Below are 11279 nucleotides of genomic sequence, written 5' to 3'. Positions count from 1 at the left end.
TACACAGGATAATTGAAATGGCCTGGGAGTCGGGACAGGTTCCATCAGACTGGACAAAAGCAGTAATCACACCAATCTTTGAACATGGAAACAGAAAAGATTGTAACAACTACAGAGGTATCTCTTTAATCAGCATTGTGGGTAAAATCTTCTCAGGTATTGTTGAAAGTAAAGTGTGAGTATTAGTTGAGGACCAATTGGACGAAAATCAGTGTGGGTTTAGGCCTCTTAGAGGTTGTCAGGACCAGATCTTTAGCTTACGGCAAATAATGGAGAAGTGTTATAAGTGGAACAGGGAATTGTATCTATGCTTTATAGATCTAGAAAAGGCATATGACCGGGTTCCTAGGAGGAAGTTATTGTCTGTTGTACGAGATTATGGAATAGGAGGCAAACTTTTGCAAGCAATTAAAGGTCTTTACATGGATAGTCAGGCAGCACTTGGAGTTGACGGTAAATTGAGTTCATGGTTCAGAGTAGTTTCAGAGGTAAGACAAGGCTGCAACCTGCCTCCACTGTTGTTCATATTATTTATGGATCATATGTTGAAAACAATAGACTGGCTGGGTGAGATTAAGATATGTCAACACAAAATAAGCAGTCTTGCATATGTGGATGACTTAGTTGTGATGGCAGATTCGATTGAAAGTTTGCAAAGTAATATTTCAGAGCTAGATCAGAAATGTAAGGACTATGGTATGAAGATTAGCATCTCCAAAACGAAAGTAATGTCAGTGGGAAAGAAATATAAACGGATTGAGTGCCAAATAGGAAGAACAAAGTTAGAACAGTTGGACGGTTTCAAGTACTTGGGATGCATATTCTCACAGGATGGCAACATAGTGAAAGAACTGGAAGCGAGGTGTAGCAAAGCTAATGCAGTGAGCGGTCAGCTACGATCTACTCTCTTCTGCAAGAAGGAAGTCAGTACCAAGACTAAGTTATCTGTACACCGTTCAATCTTTTGACCAACTTTGTTTTATGGGAGCGAAAGCTGGGTGGATTCAGGTTACCTTATTAACAAGGTTGAGGTTACGGATATGAAAGTAGCTAGGATGATTGCAGGTACTAGTAGGTGGGAGCAATGGCAGGAGGGTATCCACAATGAGGAAATAAAAGAAAAACTGGGAATGAACTCTATAGATGTAGCAGTCAGGGCGAACAGGCTTAGATGGTGGGATCATGTTACACGCATGGGAGAAGCAAGGTTACCCAAGAGACTCATGGGCTCAGCAGTAGAGAGTAGGAGAAGTCGCAGCAGACCAAGGAGAAGGTACCTGGATTCGCTTAAGAATGATTTTGAAGTGATAGGTTTAACATCAGAAGAGGCACCAATGTTAGCACTGAATAGGGGATCATGGAGAAATTTTATAAGGGGACTATACTCCAGACTGAACGCTGAAAGGCATAATCAGTCTTGAATGATGATGATGATGATGACATATGAAGCGAAACGTTTTCACAAACAACGACTGTCATCTTGTCAAACTTTCTGTCAATCAAAATTTCTCGTAAAGAAGTCAAAGGCAATCTGTGCTTGACAATTACGTCAAGCTGCACCTTGAAATGTCAAATATTTGGCATGTATGGTTCAGTTTGACAAAATGTCTGATCGTTTACAAGGGCCTTAAGGAATTCATGCGCATGGAAACCCGGCTTGTAGCAGTTTCAATCTGAAGACAAATTTATGTATGAAAATGATGAAATGTTTCTTTAATAAATTTATGAAGCCTTTTAATTTGTGAGGACTAATAAGAACTATGGTAAAGGCAGAAAAAAGAGAATAGAATGACATATATCTTTGCATTACATAGTTGCAGTTTACATTGATTGCATCTTTGGTGCATCGGAAGATTGTATCGTCTACAGCTGTGGAGTCTACAGCGTAAACTGAAGAAGGTCTTTGAGAGTTGACAATATCTGCGCGGAGTGTTTGTATGTGTGTTTCAGTGAATAATGCCAAGAAAAACAAAATTTTTCCACGGAGCGAATAAGGAGGAAGATGAAGCATCTGTGAATAGTGAATTACGAGGTTTGGTAATCTTTTCTCAAAATGTGTGTTTTGTGAATTACAGATTTGTCTTGTGAGATATGCATATTGAAGTATTTCAACTGTTGTGTCAGCTGTATATGTATGACAACATCCGCCCCCATTTTCACCGTTTACGGTTAGGTCTTGAGTCTGGAGCTGCTTCAGAGACCTTATTACCAGTTATTATCGTTATATTAAGTAGTATACTTGTGTCGATTCGATGTTAGTAAATCGGATTGGTTTTTGCAGGGGTTAACATTTTCCTAACGGATAGGGACATCACGTAATTATTTTGGCATGATTAGATTTCTCGTTCAGTTTTATTGACAAACAGTTATACACAGCTCGAAGTAAATATTTGGTTACTGTTGAAACATCGTACGCGTATACCAGATAGAATTCCCATAGCAATATGCAAATTGTGATAGATTTGATCTCTTCATATCATAATATTATATTATTTTGAGAAATTACAGGTAAAAGTACATAATGGGCGCTACTGCCTCGTTAATGTAAACAACCGGGTATCTGAAACGAGTGAGTTTCATATCTTTGTCAGACAATTGCGGTTTGATTTTTCTGTGTCTGTTGTAAATCTTGTTTTTATTTTATTTATTTATTCATTTATTTTTGTTAACACACTCATAGACAATAGTGAGGCCTTTTCAATCCCCACCAGGCCATCCAAATTTAGATTTTCAATTACTATATTGGATTCAGATTATTTATATGCCTACTTTTTGTTCCATACATCCATAATGAGGAAGTCTTCAAGGATGTCGAACATGTCATAAAAGAAGACATATAATGGTCATATAACATACAACATCAAAAAAGAGATATGCACATGTACCTCCCACAGATGCAAAATGAAATAAATCTCATTATTGCAGACTCAGTCAGAAATGTAGGATATTGAAATTTTAGAGGAGACAACAAACTTGACACAAATCTTGTAAGTATATGAATCTACAGTAGGGTACACTGAGGTGCGTATAATTCTTAGGCCTTGAAGCTGTATGACATCAAACATAAAATAAGTTAATATCAGTTATTTACCTTGATCACATTGCTTTTATATATATATATATATATATATATATATATATATATATAGACACACACACACACACACACACTCACACACACACCTGTCCTTTTTCCCCCTAAGGTAAGTCTTAGCGCTCCCTGGATTGGAATGACTCCTTACCCTCTCCCTTAAAACCCACTATTAACTTAAGTATGTTGTTAAATTAACCTAATTATGTTATGTATTAGAAAATTCGACTCGTTCCACATCATTACGAAATATCGTATTCATGAGCCATGGAACTAGTATTAATCTAATCTAATCTAAACATCCTTTCGTCTTTCCCTCTTGCATTATCCGCCATGTTGTCGACTGACAGTGTTCGTATGTGAACAAAAACTGTCAGTCGGCATCATGGCGGATAATGCTGTACGCCTGTGTAAAATACGTGACAAAAAGTGTTTGTGTTGTTACAAAAAAAGAAGAAAAGCCAAGAAAAAACAAGGAGAGGAGAATGCCAGCTGCAGCATCCAAACTGCTGTCGAGATTGTACCACTGTAGAAACTGAAGATACATGTAATTTGCCAGCTGAAGATGGGTGCAAACCCGAAATGCATATTGGCATAAATAAAACGCATTAAAAAAGTTTGTATTTTTATAGTAAAATATCATTATCCACGGCCACAGAGCTCAACAGTCCAAATAAAATGGACAAATTGTTATTGAAAATTTTAAGCTAAGTGTGTGAGAGTTGCGTTTGCATGAGTGTGTGTGTGTATTTTGTTTGTTTTCAACAAAGGCCTTGTTGGCCAAAAGCTCACATTCCAACAGTGTTTTTGTTGTGCCTATCTGTGACTCCTAGATTTTCTATTGATTGTTTCTGTTCTTTTTGTTATTCTTGTAAGGCTTTTCTTTAGAGAAAATATTTTGAAGCTGTGCAGTAGAGCTACCTCAATACAGTATAATTTACAAGGTTTGTATTAAAGTTTCCACAGACAGTTGTAGTGGCTTTTTCAGTAAATGTAATTTCCAGCAGAGACTCCAGTTTACTAGTGAAGATGTCTATATCCTCACCAGGTGCCCAGGGTGCTCGCCACCCTTTGGCGGGATCGTGCTTGGCTACCATGGGGCCCCAGCCTTTGCAGCATTTTTTCCCTTCCATGCTGCATGTCTGTCCTCTTGCTATTCTTTTTCCCCTCCCATGGGAAGCATGTCTGGGATGCTTTTGGAAATGTGTTCTGCAATTTCAGTAGCTGCTATCAGAACAGAATTGCCACAGTTTTTTTAATTCCTTTTTTCTGTCTTCGTTACTGTTCTCCTATCCTTCCTCTGCTTCGACGTTTGAGGTTCCTCATTTTCTATTTACTCCCTGTGTGCTTCTGAAGGCTGGTCGATGCATCTGACGCTTAACGGGTGATGGGTAACTAGTGATTTCCAGCTCTGGGTCAACAGGTAGGATTTGCATGTACCCCCTGGTACAGGCCAGGCCCAGGGAGGGGTGATTGCCTGAGCTGCCACCTTCCTCAGTTGCTAATTGGCATCTCTGTCAGGCGTTTCGGAGGTGTGACCTGAGGTGTGAACAATCACCTAAGGTGGGTGCGCCCCCCTCTGAGGGGGCCCCCAGTTGGAAGGAGCACGCCATCAGAGATGCTGGCAATCATGGGGGATTTTCTCACAATGAGCCAATCCTCTTGTTCACAGTGCATCTGCTAAATGTAAGTGGAATGAGGTTAACGATCCAAAGACCCTTCCAGCTGCACTACGGTTCCTTGTGGTTTCACGTACTGAAGATGGTCAGTCCTTTGCTATGATAAATCTGTTTATTATTCAGAAAGGTGTTGATGCAGTTACTGCCCCTGTGAAATCCTGCTCTCATTTCCACAATGGCACTTCACCTTTTGGAGCCAACTTATGATTCTCAAGTACAACAACTGCTTGCAGCTTCACTCCTCCATGGCTGTCTTGTTCATGTCAAAGTCCATCATACGCTGAGTTCTTTCTGTGGTGTTATTTACACTAGGCTGCTTCATGGCAGAAGTCCAAACATACCTCTCTGATCAGGGTGTCATTGCAGTCCTTCAGGCGATGAAAAATGTAGATGCGTCCTTAGTGCCCACACAGACTCTCTTTCTCACTTTTGATAGAGTGGTGTCTCCGTCTAAGATCAAAGCAGACTATGAAGTTATCACAGACGGACCGAACATTCCGAATCTGATGTGCTGCTACCATTGTCATCTTTACAGCCACACTTAAATGTCCTGTTGACATCCAGCCAAATGTGCAACCTGTGGTAGGGATCCTCATGAGGGTGACTGTCCATCTCCTTCTCCCCACTGTGTCAATTGCAATGGCGACCATACCACCTCCTCCCGAGATTGTCCCATGTATCTCGATGAGCGGGCCATCCAGTAGATCCGGGTGAAGGAAAAAGTGCCTTATCCGGTCACTCACAAGTTTTTGGCTAGCCAGTAATGCTGTATTCTACCATCCAACACTCACAGTACTATTCTTGTTACATCTCGCTCCACAAAGGATATGGGCAAGCAGACATGCTACCTCTAATTCAGCACCACAATTGTAAAATTTTCCAGTGTCGTGGTAGCATCACTATCTCCTCCTTCAGCTGTGCAACAAGCCACCAGACTTTCGCCTCATGGGCGAAGTCACGTGCTACACAACGTGCAGGCTAGAAAGGTCAGAAGGAATACTCCCATGAAGACTTCTTACATTCCTCCAGCCAACCACATCTCAGTCTTCATCTGCCAACTGGAAAGGCTCCAAGAAGTCAAACAAAGGTCAATGGTCTTCTCCTCCGCGGACTCGGAGATCCTCTTCGATGGTGTCGCCACGTGATACCGTCGCCTGGCCAACCTTCAATTCGCTGCTGCACACAATCAATCACTCTTCTGTACTCGACTCCACAGACCGACAGAAGGAGAATGCCGATGCCTCTGTGGATCTCATGGAGCAGGCTCCTCCAGCCTTTGTGCCTCGTAGCAGTGAGTCTTTGAAGGCTGGCACTCGGCAGCCGCCAAGGTGACACCCCTTCATTTTTTCCCTTCTCCCCTTTCCATGTCAACACTCTTCTCCAATGGAATGTTCGCTGCCTTCGATCCAACAAAGGGGACTTATGGCTGCTCTTGGAATCGCAGTGTCCACTTGTTCTCTGCCTCCTGGAAAGAAAATTGCATCCTCAAGACTGCTTTGAGCTCTCGCATTTCTTCCCAGCCTGCTTCGACTCCCTCCCCTCGAGGACAGCATTCTGTCGTGCTGCTCATCCGGGATGACATTCATAGGCAACCCATCGCCCTGACTACCAGCTACAAGCTGTTGCAGTCCGTTTTCTCCTTCCTCACTTGACCTTTTCTCTTTGTACCGTTTACATCCCTCCGTCATTCAATGTCACCAGGGCAGACTTCCTCCAGATTATTGGGCAGTTCCCTCAGCCCTTTCTGATGCTTGGTGACTTTAATGTGCACCATCCCTTTGAGGTTCTCCCAGAACCTGTCAGAGAGGTCCTATTTGGACTGACAACTGTGCTGAAGTGTGTTTGGACTGTAGGTCTCAACCTTAACCTGAAAAGTGCCTCTCGATTGCCCAAGAAATAAAAATATTGGGTACCAAGTGAATGGCAAAGGAATCCATCCAAAGCCGGAGAAAAGAAGACCAGTCACAAATTTCATGGCTCCTCAGCACATCGTGACGTGAGAAGTTTCCACAGAATGTGCTCAAACTGTCAGTATTTTGTAAAAGACTACTGTTCCAATGCACATACCTTGCAAGAATTACTGCGAAGTACACTAAGTTTTCTTGGAATTAAGTACAAGAGAAATCCTTCCTTGTCTTTATAGAAACGCTAATATCGTCTCCAGTCCTAGCATTGTATCATTTTTTTTAATGGTGAGGCAAAATTATCACTGACGCAAACAGTTTTGGGGTAGGGGTGTTGTAGTACATATACAGGAAGATTCTCAAAAGGTGGTGGCTTATGCAGCAAGAGTATTCTGTTTTTCAGAGATGATCTATTCTACAATTGAGAAAGAATACCCTGCAGTTGTTTGGGCCATCAACTGTTTCTGGTCATATTTATTTAGCAAAACATTCTCCATTGTGATGGGTCACCTTCTCTGTGTGGGCTGACTAGCCTGAAGGGTAGGGTGAATTAGTGAGATGGACACAGGCTTTAGGAGTACAATGTCAAAATGATATAAAAAAATGGTTGCAAACACAAGTGCTCTCATTGCCTTTCAAGTAATTCTTTGGCAAAACACCATGGCACAGATGAAATCTCAGTCACCACTGTGTTAGAAGACATTGCTGTGAAACAGTGGGAAGATCTAGTAATACTGTAAACTAGAAGCCTTGAAGGATGATGAATCTAATAGAACATTGCATAAGAACCACAGCACATCAGTAAGCAGAACAAATGCAACAAACCACGTATACCAGGGTGGAGATAAAAATAAAATCATACAAAAGTCACACGTTATCTGTGTTTACTCATACTCACTCTTAACTCAACACAGGGAATGTGTACAACATATGCCTGGTGTGTAAAGCATCCTAGCACAGCTATGTATCAAAGTGATTGACTCCATACTAGATGGCGCTGCCAGACGGGAAAATAGAGAATGTGTTTATGGAGTAATGATAAACTTAGATCTGGTATATAACATAAAAACAAGGAAGCACAACTAAACAATATCAATACACAAACCAAAGCCCCCTGCACGTAGACATTTATTTAAAAAGTAACATCATAACCTCGAAGTAACTCTGGTTACGAAAGGTCAGCTGTTTGTTGAGCAGACCTGGGCTCTTAAAATAGACTCTCTTCAAAATTTCAAATTCTTCGAGGATTGTTTTGTTTTGAGTCACTGTAAGGAATGCCAATGACGGAAGCACGTTCCACAACTACCTTCAGGACATCTGGTGTCAATCCTGCATGCATCAGTACCATTCTCCCAAATTGGAGTTGATCTTTTGTGGAAGTCCCAAAGCCGACAAACCGGCATTGATTGATAATAGTCTGCACTGATCGCCGTGCTGACTGTTGAAACTCTGGACGTTGCAAAGTTGCTGGTAGAAGACATCATTTTGAAGCATGGTGTGGCCAGTGTGAAGTGCTCTGACTGTGGAAAAATTTTCCAGTCTAGACTCGCATCAGAGCTGATTTCACATCGTAATGTCACCTTTGGAGGGCAAGTGCCTGCTATCCACAGACAGAATGCTTTAATAAGACATTGACAAATACACTCTCAATGTACATTGATGTAAAACACAGAGATTGGGGCACAATACCTTCATCACCAGGACCAAAGAAGCGAGGCAGCTGGCTTGTATATGGACCCTGATGCCCAGGGGAAAGACTGAGAGTGTTATAACACCAAGCACTGGCCAGTGAGATACAGCGCTGGAGACTTGGTATGGATTTTAACACATGTGGAAAATGAGACTATTGGGAAAGCTATTAAAGCACTAAATTGAGCCATATCATATCTTCTGTAGCTTGTATGGTGTCACATATATTGACCCTTCATCAAGCAGACAAAAGCGAAGAGATGTCATCAGTCTCCTCTACTACAGTCCAGAGGCGAAGATTGACAACGGAAGATTCAAGGAAACTGAAGATCCACTCAAGGGGCCAGCTTCAATGCTCATAATAGTAAAGTGGATGTAATAACTCGATCAGAGCGTGAGTGTCAACGGCTGCACCATTCAGAAGACCATTGACAAGATCTAGATCCACGGTGCTGTTGTTGGCACCAGTGAAAACTTCTGAAACAATAGGGCTCTGTTTCTCCAAGAGAGGGAAAAATGCCATAAACTATGCTGCAAGCAGTGGGGTGTTGTGGTTAGCGTCACTAGCTAGCTTGCTGCAGGTCACCAGTTCAGACCTGACAACCAGCAATTGTGTGTTGCTTAGTGCCCATCATTTCTTTAAAGTTCTGGAAAAATCTTATGTTTGTAAAGTTTGAACATCCTGGAATATTCACTGGCATTCATGAATATTCACATGTGGCTTCTTGACGACTGACACCGTCTTTCCAGATAAATTACTTATATTTTACCACGTGATCTAACTGCAACTTCCGGCGTGAGCAGCGAGCCAAGTCCCTTATCACTTCCGGTGTTGGCATTCAGTTTTCTTCTGGCTGTATGTTGGTGCCAGTAATAAACGTGCTTTCAGAACTAACCATTGAAATTCATTGTTTACCCTGCCTACAGACTGTTCTATTCTTACAAGAGGTGTATGTTTTAGGCAGTGGAACTCATTTGTAATATTTCACGAAAATCTGGGTTTCTAAAGTCCTTCCATAGTGTTTTGCAAAGCTGTAGTCATCTCCTCTCCAATGATTCCCACCTAAGCTTGGTGATGTATTTCCACAGTACTCCTACGCCCATGTATATTTGCATCCATACAACTACATCTACATCTGTAATCTGCGAATGACCATTAGGTGCATGGCAGAGGGTGCGTCCCATTGTACCAGTTATTAGATTTTCTTCTTGTTCCACAAGTATGGAGCATGGGAAGAATGATTGTTTGAATGCTTCTGTGTATGGAGTGATTATTCATACTTTTTTCATGATCCCTGTGTGAGTGGTAGGTAGTGGGTTGTAGTATATCCCTATAGTAATCATTTAAAGCCAGTTCTTGAAAATCTGTTAAGCAATCTCTTTTGTAGACTGATTGCACTTCCCCTATATTCTACCAATAAACCGAAGCCTACCATGTGCTTTATCCAGTACTGAACTAATGTGATCATTCCATTTCATATCCCTACAAAGTGTTACACTCGGGTATTTGTATCATTTGGCTGATTCCAAGAGTGACTCATTGATATTATAGTCATAGGATACAACATTTTTTTTTTTTGTTTTGTGAAGTGCAAAATTTTACATTTCTGAACATTAGAGCAAGTTGCCAGTCTCTGCACCACATTGAAATCTTATCAAGATCTGAGTGTATATTTATGCAGCTTTTCTTAGGTTCATTATAGATAACTGCATCATCAGCAAAAAGCCTGATTTTACTATTAATATCGTTTGCAAGGCCATGAACATACAACATGAACAGCAAGGGTCCCAACACACTTCCTTGGGGCATACCCGAAGTTACTTCTACATCTGACAATGACTCTCCATCCAAGATAACATGCTGTGTCCTCCCTAAACAAAAGTCCTCAATCCAGCCACAAATTTCGCTTCATACCCCATATGATCACACTTTTGACATTAAGCGTAGTTGCAGTACTGAGTCAAATGCTTTTCGGAAATCAAGAAACACTGCACCTCCCTGGTTGCCTTGATCCAAAGCTTTCATTATGTCATGTGAGAGAAGTGTGTGTTGGCTTTCACTTGATCAATGTTTTCAAAATCCATGCTCGCTGTCATTGAGACAGTCATTCTGTTAAAGATACATCATTATGCTTGAGCTCAGAGTATGTTCTAAGATTGTACAACAAATCGATGTCAAAGATATTGGATGGTAGTTTTGTGGATCACTTCTACTACCCTCTTGCAGACGGATGTGACATGTCATTTTCCAAGAACTGGGCACAGTTTTTTGTTCGAGGGATCCATGATAGATTATAGTTAGAAGAGGGACCAACTCAGCCATAAATTCAATATAGACTCTGATGGATTCCATTGGGACCTGGAGCTTTGTTCAGTTTTGACAATTTCAGCTGTTTCTCAACACCACTATTACTTATTTCACTCATCTTTTCAGTGGCACTAGGATTAAATTGGGACAATTCTCTTGGGTTCTCCTTTGTAAACGAACATTTGAAAATGTAGTTAAGCATTTCAGCTTTTGCTTTTCTACCCTCTATGTCAGTTCCTGTCTCATTCACTAGGAACTGGACACTAACTGTCATTCCACTGATAGCCATTACATACAACAAGAACTTCTTTGGATTTTGTGAAACGTCATTTGACGGTATTCCGTTACAGTAGTCATTGGAGGCATCACGGTTTGCTCTCTTGACAGTCTAATGAGTTTCGTTCAGCATCTCTTGTGTCTATAGACCTATGCTTTGTTTTACAAGTAGTATGCAGTAATCTCTGTTTCTTTAGAGGTGACTGTATGCCACAGAGGTAGGTTCCCTCCCATTATGAACTGTTCTGCTGCAAAGTGCATGATTGAGGTATATCCCTCTGCACCCTGTATGATGTTCCTTTCCGTTACATTTACGTTTGGTGTGTGGGAAG

General features: G+C 41.3%; 1 protein-coding gene across 1 annotated transcript in view; it reads left to right on the top strand.

Moving 5' to 3' along the window:
* Positions 1 to 1875: 1875 nt before the first annotated feature.
* Positions 1876 to 11279, top strand: part of LOC126484037 (uncharacterized) — a 139777-nt gene continuing 130373 nt past the window's right edge. Inside the window, exon 1 of the mRNA XM_050107376.1 lies at positions 1876 to 2032. Within this exon, the coding sequence (XP_049963333.1) occupies positions 1957 to 2032 (76 nt within the window). The 5' untranslated portion in view covers positions 1876 to 1956. The remainder of the gene's footprint in view (positions 2033 to 11279) is intronic.

Source organism: Schistocerca serialis, chromosome 1 (assembly GCF_023864345.2).
Source record: "Schistocerca serialis cubense isolate TAMUIC-IGC-003099 chromosome 1, iqSchSeri2.2, whole genome shotgun sequence".
Taxonomy (NCBI): domain Eukaryota; kingdom Metazoa; phylum Arthropoda; class Insecta; order Orthoptera; family Acrididae; genus Schistocerca; species Schistocerca serialis.
Note: the sequence above shows the minus strand (reverse complement) of the source record. Positions and strands in the feature narration are given on the sequence as shown.